At 43.3% G+C, this 18,707-nt stretch overlaps 1 protein-coding gene across 2 annotated transcripts in view; it reads right to left on the bottom strand.

The window, feature by feature from the left end:
• LOC129861188 (cadherin-4-like) overlaps nt 1-18,707 on the bottom strand; it is a 532,557-nt gene that overhangs the window by 89,705 nt on the left and 424,145 nt on the right. For both annotated transcript variants that reach the window (XM_055932380.1, XM_055932379.1), the window contains one exon: nt 2,437-2,649. In XM_055932380.1, coding sequence (XP_055788355.1) covers nt 2,437-2,649 — 213 coding nt within the window. The remainder of the gene's footprint in view (nt 1-2,436; nt 2,650-18,707) is intronic.

Here is an 18,707-nt window from a genome sequence, read left to right as displayed (position 1 = left end):
ATGTTCTTTTCTTTTCCGTGCAGCTTTTACAATCTCAACCCCCAACCCCCTCTGTGTTTCTGTTTATTTTCCATACTTTTGAAAACTAGCAGTTTTGCTGAAATGTAATTTGTTGCGACGGTAGTCACTTGTGTTATTCCCTGCTGCCGTATCTTGAATACTAAATGAGCAGAGCTCCGTTAAATGATGATCAAGAATAGTGCAGGCAGCAGACTTGTGGATCAGAGCATATTTATCCCCAGTCCACAGGACACAGATGTATGAAAGGTATGTGCATGGTTTAGACCATGAGAACACATAATTGCGGGTGTGGTTTCTATCTGAACAAGCGTATCATATCTTCCCAGTTCAAAACAACATGCTTATATCTGTGGTTTGTAAATGCCCCAAAACCATGGCCCTATGTTACACCTTGAGGGATGAACTCTTGCCCTGGTTTGGCTAGCTGAAGATACACTGTAGGGACATTGTCTTACTTTATGTCACTCAAGACTTTCCTTTATACCAGAATCTAGACCAAGGTTTTTACTTACACTTCTGTGGCAAATTACATTGTAAAAGGGGCAGTGCAATTATTATTATTTTATAAATGTTTTATTTTACCTTTATTTTGACAGGGATGTCACACGGAGACTAGGATCTCTTTTACAGATGACCCAGCATCAATACATCAAACACATACAATATACAATATGCAAAATTACAAAACATATTACGAAAAACAGACACCTTTATGAAAATAGAGGTCTCCGATCATGACTCTGAACCGACCACGGGGGACCAGAACATCTCATTTCAGAGGGCTCTGGAAGTTGTTTCACATAAAGGGTGCAAAAACACCCAACTCTGTGGAGACTGAAGTGGCCTCCAATGTTATCCAAACCTGAGACCGGGTTTGGTCATTTGGAAGTCTAAATTGAATGAATGATTACAGATACATAGGACATTTCTGCATAAGTGCTTTGTAGATAAACACAAGAAATTGTTGCCCTCTCCTTACATTCAAAGAGGCCCAACCCACTTTTTGATACAACACACAATGGTGAGTTCTATAACCATCACCAGTAATAAACCTAAGGGCACAATGGAAAACAGCATCTAGTGGTTGAAGTGTAGATGCTGCTGCATGCTGCTGCTGCATGCATATAGGTAATATCCCCATAATCTAAAATAGAAAATAGACATAAAAGTGGCTTGGACAATTTCCATGCATTTGTTTCTGTAAAAGAAACCAACCTTGAACTTCAAATTCTTCACCAGATCAATGACATGTTTTTTAAATGACAGTTTGTCATCAAGCCAGATACCAAGATATTTGTAGGAAAGAACTTGCTTAATTTGTATACCGTTCACACCAGTTATTACAAATTAATTTAAATCTGGGTTATGGGACCTAGAACAAAGCGTGCATTTTGTTTTGTTTGCATTTAGCACTAACTTTAGATCCAATATTGACCTCTGCAGTGCTTGAAAATCAGACTTCAAATGTGAAAGGCTTGGCCAACAGATGGAGCTATGGAAAACAACACTGTATCATCTGCATACAAACGTATTATTATTTACATTTTTTATACAGCATTACCAATGTTATTTATATAGATTGTAAACAGTAGTGAGCCGAGTATCAATCCTTGGGGCACCTCTTTATGTAACTCAAGGAACTCAGATTTGACCCCATCTAACATGATGGCCTGAGTGCTGTCATTGATATAATTATGCATCATTACCCAATCCTATCGAGGACAGCTTGTTCAACATAATGACATGGTCTACAAACATGGCGGCACAATTCTTATTCAATTATGAAAGTGAAAACTGAATTCCTGAATTGTTTGAATAAAGGGGACATTATACAGGTCTTTCCCAGTGAAAGCCCAGCAGACAAAATAAAGAGTGTGTATAGGCTTAGAGAGATAGAGAGCGTCTTGGTGTGTCTGGCGACAGAGCTCTCGGACCAAGGGGAAAAGCTCTTAGCCCAATCAGTAGAGTTAGAATACCTGAACACATTTGCAGTTGTAATCATATCACAGATACACAGCATAATCACCTTCCAAGCCTGACAACCAGTCATAATGAGGAAAGAGAGGAAGTAGGCACAAACCATTTGTGATAAACTTCTCTTTATTTCTCCTGTAGGGCTTTTTATCATACACTTTCATCACTCATGAAAACATTCAAGTGGTCATTGCTTCTTAAATGGTTTTGACCACCCAAGAACTTGATATACTAACAGCGTCATTTGAATTACACGTGTAGCATTAGTGTGCAATTCAAAGTATTGACGTGCATGAGGTGTTATACAGTAGCTAAAAGAGCAATTGCCATACAAGGAACCATTTATTGTTAGGGCTTTAAAAAAGGGTTAGAGTCCTGGGTTAGAGTCCTGAGTATTTCCTGTCTAACTTTGGGAGTTAACCAATCAGAAAGGTTACTTACACTGACAAGCATTTGTGGGAAGGGCCCCCTGGAGTTTTCAGGCACGTTGACTGGTGGAATCACCCAGTCCCTCTTCTGTCTCCGCAGCCCCTTGGAGCTTATCTCCTGTTGCCTGGGAAACATGATGACAGTGGGTGGAGCCTGGAACTCTGGTGGTGCTTTGACCTCCTCTTCCTCCTTCCTCTCCCCTCCTTTTCCCTCTTCCTCTGTGACCTGAAAGATATGACAAAAAGGACAAAGATACAGTTGAGCGGGTTGCTATGTGATAAAATGTGCCTGTGTGATTTACACCCCTATTCCCCAGCACGGCCAGGGACACTGAGTCATTCTCTATCCACAGGCTAGTGTGCTCATTAGGAAAAAGATGGCTACAAGGAACCTCCACTCCCTTATGTGATAAATATATACTCATTAGTCTTGTTGTAAGGATGTCTTGATTGTAATCAATGAGGTGGGTTTTGGTGGGGTGCAATCAAGATGAGATGCAGAGTTTGAGCTGCATTGGCAGAGTATAACTAGCTGTTGAGATACACAATTACAAAGTAAATAAAACGTAAATGCAGTATTTAATTAATTCAACATTTTAATCAATTCAAAACTCTGGGGGCATCTAATAAACACATTTTTCCAGGGTCAAGTATAAAGTTAGATAAGTCGCAGATTTGCACATTTACTTGGTTCGATATCTAATCAAATATCCGACAAGCCTGTAACAAGTTGACATAAGTCACGTCAACATTCATGTATGTGTATCTGGGGGCTGCTGTATGACTAAAACCAGTATTGTAGCTTCTCAGGGTTGTGTCCTGTATGGATCGGGATCCACATGAATAATACAAGGCTAAGCTAGGAGGAACACACTGTATCCTGTATGTCCAGGGGATATGGTAACTCTGCTATTAACATGGAGAAATTGTGCATTATGCACCTCTGGTCTTCAGTGTAAACTGACAAACCTCAGGGTTATAACACAAAGCATACACAGTTCAGTCAGAATCATCATCTCACCACATCACTCAGCCCTCTAGCTCTTCCCCCTCTCAAACGGGCTTTTTATAACTCTCCATCTCTCCATTTCCATCTCTCTCTCTCCATCTTGTTGTTTTTCCTCTCCTCCCTGTTGGCTGATCCTGACAGCCTGTCTCAATAATAACTATTCATCAGAAGCTGGGGAGTGCTATGCTGCTAGGTGGATGGAGTGTGAGACAGGTTAAGTGTGCCAGCAGGCTAGGATAATGCCTTGCTAACGCCCTGTACCCCAGGTGTGCCTTAACTCTCCCCAGGTCTCACCAAATCATCTGCTCTCATGTTGCTCATTGTTCCAGGGCAGGCAGCAAATGATAGACATGTCCAGCTTAACGGGTGAGACTCTTGCTTGCATGTGTGTGCACTATCACGTATGTGAGAACAAACTTTGCTCCTCGGATAAGAGAGACAGGTCCAATCACCATTTCTTTGGACTTTTAAAGAGCCTTGTGTTTTATTACATATTCCAATATTTCATTTTACCTTGTCTCCCCTCACTACCTCCTTCCCTCGCTCTTTAAACTTCTTGCTAATGTGTGGCCTTGCAGATTCCTTCTGGTAGTTAAAATTCAAGGAGAAACCCAGGAAGTATGCAGGAACAGGGGAACAACATTGAAAGTTGAGGGCTCTGGCGCACCACAAGCTGTTTATTCTAATTACCGCCCCGTAGAACTTTCCACAGTCTATAAAACACATATTATTTTCTCTCTCCCCCTTTATGTATGCCCCGCTGTCTGGTTGACTCCCAAGGTGGGCTGTACATGCCAAGGCAAACAATGCTTTCAGGCTGAGTTCATCAGATGGAGGTCCAGGAGAAATGCTTTTCAAGCTGCATTAAAGGAAGCCTGTCTGTTGGAGAGGTTGGCATGTATAAGCTGTGTGTTTGGGAAATAGGAGAGAGGAGAGGGGATGGGCAATGCCCATGGGTAAACTTTTAGTGTTCAGTTTCTTCAATACAGCTCCACATTTTAAACATCAAGTATGTCATAGAACACGAGAGGGAGGAGGATGAGGGTTTGGGGTGAAAAGGAGTGAGAAGAAGGGGAGCAGGAGGAAGAAGGGAAGGAAAGGGTTGGTGGTTAACATGATGGAAAGAGAGTGGCGAGACATTTTTTGTCTCTGTCATTGCTTTCAAATATATTTTGGCCATTTCGAGTTTAGAACATTTGACATTACAAATATTGTCCAATCTTTTTGGAGATGAGAATGTGGGAGTTGATCTTAAATTCCATGCTTACTTTGGTCACTCATCTATTTAGATTTCAGCCTGACATTAATAATTATTACTGTATCCAACATCAACATCATGGGAATGAGTATAGTTGGTGCACTTCATCCCTCTACCACTAGTGGAGCTGCAGCCCCACATACAGCCCAAGCTCTGTCTCTCTGCCTAGGATGCTTTTCCAAGTCTTCGCGATCCAGAAATCACCAGTCATCTAATCCAACCCTCCTCCTCCCCTGTGCCATGCACAGTCTACCCTTCCAAACACGCATGTGACATGTGTCATCATATGTCATCATGTGCCATGTTGCCTGAATCAGATCCATATGGTGTGTTTTCAGGGGGACACCTCTCTCTCTCTCCGGCAACCAGTGCCAAGCGAAACACGTGTGTGTTCACCAGCTATGAACATGGATCCAAACTGGATTCGTCAGATGGAAAGGGGAGACAGATGTGCGCTTGGTTCTGGACAAATTTATTATATTTCTTCAGAGGGAGGAGGGCTTAGTGGGCCTGACTGCAGGGGCAGGCTGCTCCAGTTCAGACTGCCATGGTGGGGGACTAGGTAGGGGAGGGAGGAAGGTTCTGGGGGTATTAGGGATTGGATCGGGAAGGGAGAGAGGATGATGGGAAGAGGAAGTTTGAAATAGGGGGTGGTAATATTAAGAAGCAGATGTGACCCCCCCTGTCTAAATAAGTCATGTTCCAAACCCTTTCATCTGCAGATTCTAACAGGGTGAGTAAGTGTCTGTGTCTGTGTGTGTGTGTGTGTGTGTGTGTGTCTCTGTCTGTCTGTCTGTCTGTCTGTCTGTGTGTGTGTGTGTGTGTGTGTGTGTGTGTGTGTGTGTGTGTGTGTGTGTGTGTGTGGGTGTGTGTGTGTGTGTCTGTGTGTGTGAGAGAGAGAGTGAGAGTGAGATAAATAACTCAGAAACAACACACGTGCTCAATATATGAACACACACACACACACACACACACACACACACACACAGGCACACACACAATCAAGACAATGGACTAAATAGTAATAAATAATAATACTTTTGGTGGGTGAGGGTATTGCGTTAGATTGTCAATCATCTAACAAGGGGCTACCTCAGAGGATGTCACTGTCCTTCCTAGCTCTGAATATATCATCATCAGGCCTATCACAACAGCCTGCAAAGAGGCCTGCCAGTGTCTGCACTGGTCTAAGCACTTAATAATGAACAGTGTACCACAACCAGCTCAGACGACACGGCCATGTACACCACTATGTTTTAACTCACTGTTAAGTGTTAACACGGAAATGCCTGCTCTCCTCTGCAGCAAATTAAACACATTCCCTCCATCCGCTGTTGGAACAGAGGGATGGCAGAGGAGGAGAGGAAGAGAGCCAAGCCAGACATAGGCTCAAAAGTTTGGAACAATAGCTTAATAGAGTCAAACTTGCAACATGTTCTTGCCTTCTCTAGCTCACACTCACACAGACACATAAAGAACACGCAAACAGACACACACAGAACACACACATACACATAAAGAACACACACACAGACACACACAGGCTCATAGAGAACACACACACAGAACACACACGCAGACACATAAAGAACACACACAGACAGAACACACATAGAGACACACACAGAGACACATAAAGAACACACACACACACACACACACAGACACACAGAACACCCACAGAGACACATGAAGAATACACACACACACACACACACACACACACACACACACACACACACACACACACACACACACACACACACACACACACACACACACACACACACACACACACACACACACACACACACACACACACACACACACACACACAGAACACACAGAGACACATAAAGGACACGCACACAGACACATAAAGAACACACACACACAGACAGATAAAGAACACACACACACAGACACATAAAGAACACACACACACAGACAGATAAAGAACACACACACACACACAGACACATAAAGAACACACACATAGACACATAAAGAACACACACACACAGACAGATAAAGAACACACACACACAGACACATAAAGAACACACACATAGACACCCACAGAACACACACACACACACACACACACACAGAACACACACACACACACACACACACACACACACACACACACACAGAACACACACACACACACACACACACACACACACACACACACACACACACACACACACACACACACACACACACACACACACACACACACAGAGAACACACACATAGACACATAAAGAACACACACAGAGACACATAAAGAACACACACACAGACAGATAAATAACACACACAGACACATCAAGAACACACACATAGACACCCACAGAACACACACACACACACACACACAGAACACACACATAGACACATAAAGAACACACACAGAGACACCCAGAGAACACACACACAGAACACACACAGAGACACATAAAGAACACACAGAGAGACACCCACAGAACACACACCCACAGAAAACACACAGAGACACATACAGAACACACACACGCAGACAAATAAAGAACACACACAGAGACACCCACATAACACACACACAGACACACACAGAACACACACAGAGACACCCACAGAACACACACAGAGACACCCACAGAACACACACACACAGAACACACACAGAGACACCCAGAGAACACACACACACACAGAGAACACACACACAGACACATAAAGAACACACACAGAGACACATAAAATACACATACAGAACACTACACATTAAGAACCAGTGTTGGAAAAAGTACCCAATTGTCATACTTGAGTAAAAGTAAAGATACCTTAATAGAAAATTACTCAAGTAAAAGTGAAAGTCACCCAGTAAAATACTACTTCAGTAAAAGTCTAAAAGTATTTGGTTTAAAATATACTTAAGTATCAAAAGTAAAAGAATAAATCATTTCACATTCCTTATATTAAGCATACCAGACCATTTTCTTTTTTTTAAGGATTGCCAAGGGCACACTCCAACACTCAGACATCATTTACAAACAAAGCATTTGTGTTTAGTGAGTCTGTCAGATCAGAGGCAGTAGGCATAACCAGGGATGTTCTTTTGAGAAGTGTGTGAATTTGACCATTTTCCAGTCCTGCCAAGCATTCAAAATATAATGAGTAGTTTTGGGTGTCAGGGAAAATGTATGGAGAAAAAGTACATCATTTTCTTTAAGAATGTAGTGAAGTAAAAGTAAAAGATTTCAAAAATATAAATCGTAAAGTACAGATACCCTAAAAAACGACTTAAGTAGTACTTTAAAGTATTGTTACTTAAGTACTTTACACCACTGCACAGAACACACACAGAGACACACAAAGACATACAGAGACACAGACATACACATGCACGTGAAAACACAAGTTCAGACACACACATGCTTGCATGCATACACACATACAGTGCATTCGGAAAGTATTCAGACCGTTTCCCTTTTTCCACATTTTGTTACGTTATAGCCTTATTCTAAAATGGATTTAAAAAATATGTCCCTCATCAATCTACAGTACACACAATACCTCATAATGACAAAGCGAAAACAGGTCTTTACATTTTTTTTTGCTAATTTATTACAAATAAAAAACAGAAATGTAGCATTTACATAAGTATTCAGACCCTTAATTCAGTACTTTGTTGAAGCACCTTTGGCAGCGATTACAGCCTCGGGTATTCTTGGGTATGACGCTACAAGCTTGGCACACCTGTTTTGGGGAGTTTCTCCCATTCTTCAATGCAGATCCTCTCAAGCTTGGTCAGGTTGGATGGGGAGCGTCGCTGCACAGCTATTTTCAGGTCTCTCCAGAGATCGGGTTCAAGTCCGGCCCCAGAATGAGGTTCTAAGCGCTCTGTAGCAGGTTTTCATCAAGGATCTCTCTGCACTTTGCTCCGTTCATCTTTCCCTCAAGCCTGACTAGTCTCCCAGTCCCTGCCACTGAAAAACATCCCCACAGAATAATGCGGCAACCACCAAGCTTCACCATAGAGATGGTGCCAGGTTTCATCCAGATGTGATGCTTGACATTCAGGCCAAAGCCTTCAATCCTGGTTTCTGTCTGGCCACTCTACCATAAATGCCTGATAAGTGGAGTGCTGCAGAGATGGTTGTCATTCTGGAAGGTTCTCCCCTCTCCACAGAGGAACTCTGGAGCTCTGTCAGAGTGACCATCGTGTTTTGGTCACCTCCCTGACAAAGGCCCTTCTCCCCTGATTGCTCAGTTTGGCAGGGCAGCCAGCTCTAGGAAGAGTCTTGGTGGTTCCAAACTTCTTCCATTTAAGAATGAAGGAGGCCACTGTGTTCTTGGGGACCTTCAATGCTGCAGACATTTTTTGGTACTCTTCCACTACACAATCCTGTCTCAGAGCTCTACGGACAATTTCTTCGACCTCATAGCTTGGTTTTTGCTCTGACATGCACTGTCAACAGTGGGACATTATATAGACATCATGTCCAATCAATTGCATTTACCACAGGTGGACTCTAATCAAGTTGTAGAAACATCTCAAGGATGATCAATGGAAACAGGATGCACCTGAACTCAATTTCGAGTCTCATAGCTAAGGATCTGCAAATACATGTAAATAAGGAATTTCTGTTTGTTTTTTTATACATTTGCAAAAATTTCTAAAACTTGTTATTGCTTTGTCATTATGGGGTATTGTGTGTAGATTGATGAGGTAAAAATGTATTTAATACATTTTCGAGTAAGGCTGTAACATAACAACATGTGGAAAAAGTCAAGGGGTCTGAATACTTTCAGAATGCACTGTTTACACACATGCAGGTACTGACGCATACAAGCTCACACACACGCATGCACACGCACGCGCACACGCACACACACACACACACACACACACACACACACACACACACACACACACACACACACACACACACACACACACACACACACTATATCCACAAACAGAAATGTACACTAAAACACACACACTTAACATAATCACACATGATCATACATTACCCCTCTCTCAGAAACACACACAGAAACAAACACCCATTCTTTCACACACACCCGCTGTGTGATCAGAATTCAGTGAGTGTGAAATGGAAGTGGCCCCCAGCTCCGGTACCACCAGTACCCAGCCAGCTGGCGCCTATCCCGGCCATCCCCTCTTCTCCCAGCCTCCCATTGCCCCGGCCCGCACACTTCGATATGAGTCATCCCCTGGTGACACACACATCTGGAAGTTATTAATCCACAAGCAGAGTGCCACAAAGCGCTATGTCTATAATGAAACATCACATTGTTCTCAGTGTCCTCGTTGTCTCCTCTGTCTATATAACAGCTTGCATTGGGGCGCCAGGTAACCTAGTGAACTAGTAACCGAAAGGTGGCAAGATTGAATCCCAGAGTTGACAAGGTAACAAAATATGTCGTTCTGCCCCTGAACAAGGCAGTTAACCCACCTTCATTGAAAATAAGAATTTGTTCTTAACTGACTTGCCTAGCTAAATAAAGGTAAATAAAATAAAATCTACAGCTGTAGTAGAATTCTTCTCCCTCTTCAGTATCTAAGTTAAATAGTATGAATGTGTAATGGTCACAGTTAGGGTCTAAGACCTGCTCTTTGGTTCGACTGGCTATCTATGCCTCTTACTGTGGGACAAAGTCTGCGAATCCAGTGGGATTTGGGTGTTAAATTCCCTGTGGAGCTCCCTGGGGTCATGAGCACTCGCACACACACTCCCTTGGACACAACACACTCTGGTCAAGGTACGGCAGCCATGGTGTGACCCCATCTTGGCTGCCCACAGTAAGAGGTCCTCTTGGTGAATCAGTGTCATGCAAGAGAACTGAATGACACATGGGCTCTTCTGGACATGGATAATTCTGGATGATCCTGTGATTCAGAGTGCCCAGGCTGCCTCTACCCCTCTCTGTTCCAGTGGGAAATGTGTTACCAGGTGGCAGGGAGACATGGGAATCACTACACTGATTAGATGCTGATTAGATGCTGGATAAACCAATGGGGTTCAGGGAGAGGGACAAGTCTTGGATCTCATGATATAGCCAGAGCTCAAAGCCCACAGTCACTCTAACTCTGTTAATATATGCTGTTTCCTACCTTCCTAATCCTAAGAATACATTCCACTCCTTAGAATAGCCTTCACTTCTACTCTAAAGGGTTTAGATAAAGGCCCTGATGAACCGAGTATATGGGTTCTAGTCAAGGCTGACTAGCTATGTGTGACAGTCTCTGTGTATGTCACACCCTGATCTGTTTCATCTGTCTTTGTGCTTGTCTCCACCTCCCTCCAGGTGTCGCCCATCTTCCCCATTATCCCCAGTGTATTTATACCTGTGTTCTCTGTTTGTCTGTTGCCAGTTCGTGTTGTTCGTCAAGCCTACCAGTGTTTTTCCCCTTGCTCATGTCTGTTTCTAGTTCCTATTTTCTAGTTTTCCCGGTTTTGAACATTCTGCCTGCCCTGATCCTGAGCCTGCCTGCCGTTTCTGGACCTTGATTATTGACCTGGATTATTGACCTCTGCTTGCTCTGACCCCGAGACTGTCTGCTGTTCTGTGCCTTTTGGATTCTGATCTAGATTACCGACCTTTGCCTGCCCTTGACCTGTCGTTTTACCTGTCCCCTTTTCTAGTAATAAACTTTTGTCACTTTGACCTTGTCTGCATCTGCGTCTTCCCTAAAACGTGATAGTACGAACTGGCCATGACTGACCAAGCAGACTCGGACCAGCTCCGCAACGCCATCTCCTCCCAAGGAGCCACCATTGGAAGGCACGAGGAGTTGCTTCGTGGCCTCATGGAAGGGGTCCAGACCTTGGCCGAATGCCATGACCGAGCATTGAACACATTGCTGGAGCAATTCTGCGGGTTGTCTGTTAGGCAGCCTACCACAACGGTAACGTCCCAGCCCCTCAGTAACCCGGCTGTTAGCAGCGTCGCCTCCCAAGACACCCTGATTTCCCGGGAACCCCGCTTACCTCCCCCGGAACGCTTCGATGGAGAATCAGGCACCTGTCGGGCATTTCTCACTCAGTGTTCCCTCATCATTAACTTCTTATGGCTGCAGGGGCAGTATTGAGTAGCTTGGATGAAAGGTGCACAGAGGTGCCCAGAGTAAACGGCCTGCTCCTCAGTCATAGTTGCTAATATATGCATATTATTATTAGTATTGGATAGAAAACCCTCTGAAGATTCTAAAACTGTTTGAATTATGTCTGTGAGTATAACATAACTCATTTGGCAGGCAAAAACCTGAGAAAAAATCCAAACAGGAAGTGGAAATTCTGAGGCTGGTCGATTTTCAACCAAGATCCCATTGAAATCACAGCGACATATGGATGAGTTTGCATTTCCTATGGCTTCCACTAGATGTCAACAGTCTGTAGAACCTTGTCTGATGCCTCTACTGTGAAGGGGGGCCGACTGAGAGGGGAATTAGTCAGGTCTGCCATGACCTGACCATGCTTTGACCATGCACGTTCACATGAGAGGGAGCTCTGTTCCATCGCTCATCTGAAGTCAATGTAATTCTCCGGTTGGAACGTTATTCAAGATTTATGTTAAAAACATTCTAAAGATTGATTCAATACATCGTTTGACATGTTTCTAAGGACTGTTATGGAACTTTTGCACATTCTGTCAGGTTTTAGTGAACGCGCTTCCCTGACGTTGGATTTGTTTACCAAACACGCTACAAAAATAGCTATTTGGACATAAACGATGGACATTACCGAAAAAAACGAACATTTCTTGTTGAAGTGGGAGTCCTGGGAGTGCATTTCGATGAAGATCAGCAAAGGTAAGTGAAGATTTATAATGCTTTTTATGAGTTTTGTTGACTGCACAATTTGGTGGTATCTGTATGGCTTGCTTTTGTGGCTGAACGCTGTTTTCAGATTATTGAATATTGTGTTTTGCCGTAAAGCTTTTTGAAATCTGACACAGAGGTTGCATTAAGAACAAGTGTATCTTTACTTCTATGTAAAACATGTATCTTTCATCAAAGTTTATGATGAGTATTTCTGTTATTTGACGTGGCTCTCGACAATTTCTCAGGATATTTTGGAGGCATTTCTGAACATGGAGCCAATGTAAACGGAGGTTTTTGGATATAAATATGAACTTAATCGAACAAGACATATATGTATTGTGTAACATGAAGTTCTATGAGTGTCATCTGATGAAGATCATCAAAGGTTAGTGATTAATTTATCTCTATTTGTGCTTTTTGTGACTCGTTTCTTTGGCTGGAAAAATTGCTGAATTTTTCCTGTGAGTTGGTGTTGACCTAACATAATCCTTTGTGGTGCTTTCGCTGAAAAGCCTATTTGAAATCGGACACTGTGGTGGGATTAACAACAAGATTACCTTTAAAATTGTATATGATACATGTATATTTGAGGAATTTTAATTATGAGATTTCTGTTGTTTGAATTTGGCGCCCTGCACTTTCACTGGCTGTTGTCATATCGATCCCGTTAACGGGATTGCAGCCATAAGAAGTTTTAAGCTGCAGCCCTCCTCCTTCCCCTCAGACCGCTCTAAGATAGTGTACCTCTAGCACGCTGATGTCCGGGAGGGCTCTCGCCTGGGCTACGGCAGTATAGGAACAACAGTTGACCGTATGCATCAGTCTGGAAGTGTTTGTGGCCGAGGTGAAGAAAGTTTTCGATGCTCCATTGTCCGGGAGAGAGGTTGCCCGGAAGTTACTCCAGCTTCGGCAAGACTCCTGCAGTGTGGCAGACTATCCGGTGGATTTCCGCACGTTGGCAGCTGAGAGTACCTGGAACCCGGAAGCAATGTTCGACATGTTCCTGCACGGAGTATCAGAGAAAGTAAAGGATGAGTTTGCAGCCCGGGAACTACCGACGGATCTCGACTCGCTCATCGCCTTGACTATTTGTGCGACTACAGAAAGGATGGAAGGAGAGGAGGTTCTATTTCTCTCGCCCGCCCAAGGCTTCCACCTTGCCTCCGAGACATCCCGGAAGTCCTCGATGCTGAGAGAACCCGAGGCTACCCAAGTTCCCCTGAGAGTCTCCAAAGTGTGCCAATTCACCTCTTCCCGAGCTAATGCAACTAGGCAGAGCTAGGCTGTCCCCAGCCGGATGGCTATACAGGCTTCACATGAAGAGTTGCCTGTATTGCGGGACTACTGGTCATTTCGTGGCCACCTGTCCACTAAAAGACCAGGCTCACCGGTAGGAGTGAGTACTCTGATGGGCCATATGGATAACTTTTACTCTCCCCTTACTCGCAGCACTTTCCATGCCATCTTGCTGTGGGGAAACCAGTCAAAATTATCCGGGTACTCATCGACTCTGGGGCCGATGAGAGCTTTATGGACGCTACCCTGGGGTCCGAGCTTGGCATCCCCATTCTGCCCCTCTCCATTCCCATGGACGTTAGAGCGCTGGACGGGCGCTCTATGGGCCGGGTCACACACAACACCACCTCCATCAACCTACGTGTGTCAGGGAACCACAGCGAGACGATCCGATTTCTGCTAATTAATTCTCCTCAAGTTCCTGTGGTATTGGGATTCTCTTGGACCGGGGGGACAAATAACCATCTGTTTGTTCCTGATGCTGCCCACTCCTCGGTTCTGGAGTGGGCCAAATCCTCTAAGCTTGCCTGCCACACGTCCTCCCGTCAGACCCTGGCCTTTGTGCGACAACGCTGTTGGTGGCCTACCATGGATCCTGACATCTCCGCATTCGTCGCCGCATGCACGATCTGTGCGCAAAACAAGACTCCCCGGCAAGCCCCGGCTGGTCTCCTTCAACCTCTGCCTGTTCCTCCTGTTCCTCCCTGGACTTTGTCAAGGGTCTCCCCCCGTCTGATGGCAACACCGCCATCCTAACAGTAGTGGACCGGATTTCAAAAGCCGCCCACTTCATTTCTCTCCCCAAGCCACCCTCTGCCAAAGAGACGGCCCAACTCATGGTGCAACATGTCTTCTGGATCCATGGATTCCCAGTAGACATGGTCTCCGACCGGGGTCTTCAGATCTTGTCTTGGTTCTGGAAGGCGTTCTGCACATTCATTGGGTCATTGGCCAGCCTGTTCTCCGGGTTCCACCCCCAGTCCAACGGCCAGTCGGAGCGAGCCAACCACGACCTGGAGACAACTCTTCACTGCCTGGTCTCTGCCAACCCCACCACCTGGAGCCAGCAACTTGTGTGAGTCAAATATGCCCGCAACACCCCTCCTTGCTCTGCCATGGGTCTCTCGCCTTTTGAGTGTTCCCTGGGCTATCAGCCCCCGCTCTTCCCGGAGCAAGAGGAAGAGGTCGGCAAACCCTCGGCCCAGATTTTTGTCCACCGCTGTCGTCTAACCTGGAAGAGAGCCCGGTCGGCTCTTCTCAAGACCAGCTCCAGGTATAAACGACAACCGGACTGATCTAATAGATCTGCAGGAAAATAACTTTAAGTCCTTCCTGCAACTCTTTAAGAATTCTACCAACAAAACGGTTGATCATCTGTTTAAGGATGTAATGGAATTTAAACACAGTTTGGAATTTACGCAGTCGGAGGTGAAGGAGCTAAAGGGCGCGAATTTCTCCAGCCAGAACGCATTCAGAACCATGTCTGATGATTTCGCAATTCTCCAAACAACACTTGACAAGCACTCTTCCAAAGGAGCCAATTGAGGCTCAATAACATTTAATCGATGGAATTGAGGACATAAAGACTGAAGCTTGGCATGACAGCAGTTAAACTTCTTCTGGCTGCAAGCCCGAGGCCGGCCACAATATGACAACAACCACTTCAAGTGCAGGGCGCGAAATTCAAAATATATTTTTTAGAAATATTTAACTTTCACACATTAACAAGTTCAATACAGCAAATGAAGGGTACACATCTTGTGAATCCAGCCAACATGTCCGATTTTTAAAATGTTTTACAGCGAAAACAGTACGTATATTTATGTTAGCTCACCACCAAATACAAAAAAGGACAGACATTTTTCACAGCACAGGTAGCTTGCACAAAGCCAACCTAACTAACCAAGAACCAACCAAACTAACCAACAAACAACTTCATCAGATGACAGTCTTATAACATGTTATTCAATAAATCTATGTTTTGTTCGAAAAATGTGCATATTTCAGGTATAAATCATAGTTTACATTGCAGCTACGATCAGAAATTGCACCGAAAGCAGCCAGAATAATTACAGACACCAACGTCAAATACCTAAATACTCATCATAAAACATTTCTGAAAAATACATAGTGTACAGCAAATGAAAGGCAGGCATCTTGTGATTCCAGACAATATTTCCGATTTCTTAAGTGTTTGACAGCGAAAACACAATATAGCGTTATATTAGCTTACCACAATAGCCAGAAACACAAGCCATTTCCCAGTAGCAAAAGTTAGCGATCGTAACAAACCAGCAAAAGATATATAATTTTTGACTAACCTTGATAAGCTTCATCAGATGACAGTCCTATAACATCAGGTTATACATACACTTATGTTTTGTTCGAAAATGTGCATATTTAGAGCTGAAATCAGTGGTTATACATTGTGCTAACGTAGCATCTTTTTCCCACAACGTCCGGATATTTTTCTGACACTTTTTCTGACACACATATTCTGACCAAATAGCTATTCATAAACATAACTAAAAAATACATGTTGTATAGGAAATGATAGATACACTAGTTCTTAATGCAATCGCCGTGTTAGAATTCTAAAAATAACTTCATTACGACATTCAGCTTAGGTATAGCGAGAGAGTACCCAAACTCTGGGCGCAAACAACTAGTTCACATGTACGACAGATATATGAAATAGCATCATAAAATGGGTCCTACTTTTGCTGATCTTTCATCAGAATGTTGTACAAGGGGTCCTTTGTCGGGAACAATCGTTGTTTGGATTTAGAACGGCCTTTTTCCCTCTCGATTTAGCAAGCACACTTGCCAAGTAGCACAAATCTCTCCATGCCAACAAACGGAAGAGAACGGAACACGGCAAAACTTCCGAAAAAATTTCAATAATCTGATTAAACTATATTGAAAAAACATACTTTACGATGATATTGTCACATGTATCAAATAAAATCAAAGCCGTAGATATTAGTCGTCCATAACGGCAGCTTATCAGAAGGCAAATCCAGGTCCCTCCTCGCGTTCTCCAGAAAGCAGGAAACTGGTGACACGTCATGCCAAGAGCTATAATTCGAGGCCAGATCAAGTTACACACCCCATTTCTTCTCTCACTCCTTGTCGACATCTAGTGGAAGACGTATGAAGTGCATCTAAACTTTTAAATATCAAGGACTTTAATAGGCAGCCCCTAGAAGAGAGCATCGATTTCAGATTTTCCACTTCCTGTCAGGAAGTTTGCTGCAAAAGGAGTTCTGTTTTACTCACAAATATAATTCAAACGGTTTTAGAAACTAGAGAGTGTTTTCTATCCAATAGTAATAATAATATGCATATTGTACGAGCAAGAATTGAGTACGAGGCCGTTTGAAATGGGCACCTTTTATCCGGCTACTCAATACTGCCCCTGCAGCCCAAACAGGTTAAGGCCAAGAAAATCCTGGCAGATCAACTCAAACTGGATCATAAACTCATCAAGATGGAGATGGCGCACAGGAATGGCACTTTGTTCCCCTCTGGATGGCCCAGATCTATAGTGGTGAAACTGCTCAGGTTCAAAGACAAGGGGGGAATTCTCAGGAGAGCCAAGTGCCTGAAGGGAACCAAAATCTTCATCAATGAAGACTTCTCTGAAAAGGTACGAGTCAAAAGAAAGGAACTGCTGCCACGACTAATTGAAGAACTAAAAAAAAGCAACATTACATACCTGAGGTATGATCAGCTGGTTGACCCCCTCCCTGTAGGCCTATTGCAAGTGATGCCACTATAACCAACTGATTTGACACACACAAACCCACACATATTTACTACACTTTGTTCATGTGTTTCACCTAACCTCATGACCAAAAACACACATTGCTCTATATGTCATAATCCTCTGAAGTCTTCAGTGGTTTTATGTGGACCGTGTCAATGCACATTACATAGGAAGTGCACCCCTATTGATAAAACTAACACAAATGTGTGGTTGTATTGGACATGTGAGACATGCACTTCTATGTTTCCGTTCCACTCTCTGGATGATTCTGACTGTGTATCTCTCTTAGTTGGGCAGGATATCGACCCTGATAACATGCTCCTCAACCCAGTAGATATTAATGAAGCGAATTATAAATAAAATGATTGTGTTGATCCAGATTCAAATTTCCTGAGATTTACCAGAGATGAGTCTATCTCTTGTGATTACTATAATGTTAAGCAATTCAACAACCTGTATAGCTGTTTATCTAATTCCAAGACAAATGTATTTTCTACCTTTACTTTGAACGTTTGCAGTCTTCCTAAAAATCATGACCATCTTGTTCATTATCTGTCTTCTCGCAATCATGAATTTTCCATTGTTGCCCTTTCAGAAACATGGTTGACTCAAGAGACAACCATGCTTTATGAAATGTCACCTTACAATAATGTTCACCACTGTTGAACCTCAAGAGTGGGAGGAGGAGTGTCCATTTTTGTTCATAAACATTTTCAATCATTTGTAAGAGAGGACCTCGAACTTACATCTGATAACATTGATGTTGCATCTATTTTTATAGATATTCCCTCCTGTTCATATTTTGGTGGTGAAAAAGTGGTAATTGCATGCATCTATCGGCCGCCCGATTCTGACATTTGTAGTTTCATTGATATCCTTGCATCAACCTTGAATGTGATTAATAATAATGGTAAAATTGGGTGATTACAACATAAACCTAGTTAAAAGTGAGAACCACTCACCAACATCTGACTTGTTGAATACTTTATCCTCCAGCTATCTGTATCGACTCATCTATAAGACCACAAGAGTGACCAGTTCATCTGACACCCTTATGGATCATATTTTTACTAATTATTTGAATAATAATGACATTTCTGACCACTTTC

This window comes from Salvelinus fontinalis, chromosome 8 (assembly GCF_029448725.1).
Source record: "Salvelinus fontinalis isolate EN_2023a chromosome 8, ASM2944872v1, whole genome shotgun sequence".
Taxonomy (NCBI): domain Eukaryota; kingdom Metazoa; phylum Chordata; class Actinopteri; order Salmoniformes; family Salmonidae; genus Salvelinus; species Salvelinus fontinalis.
Note: the sequence above shows the minus strand (reverse complement) of the source record. Positions and strands in the feature narration are given on the sequence as shown.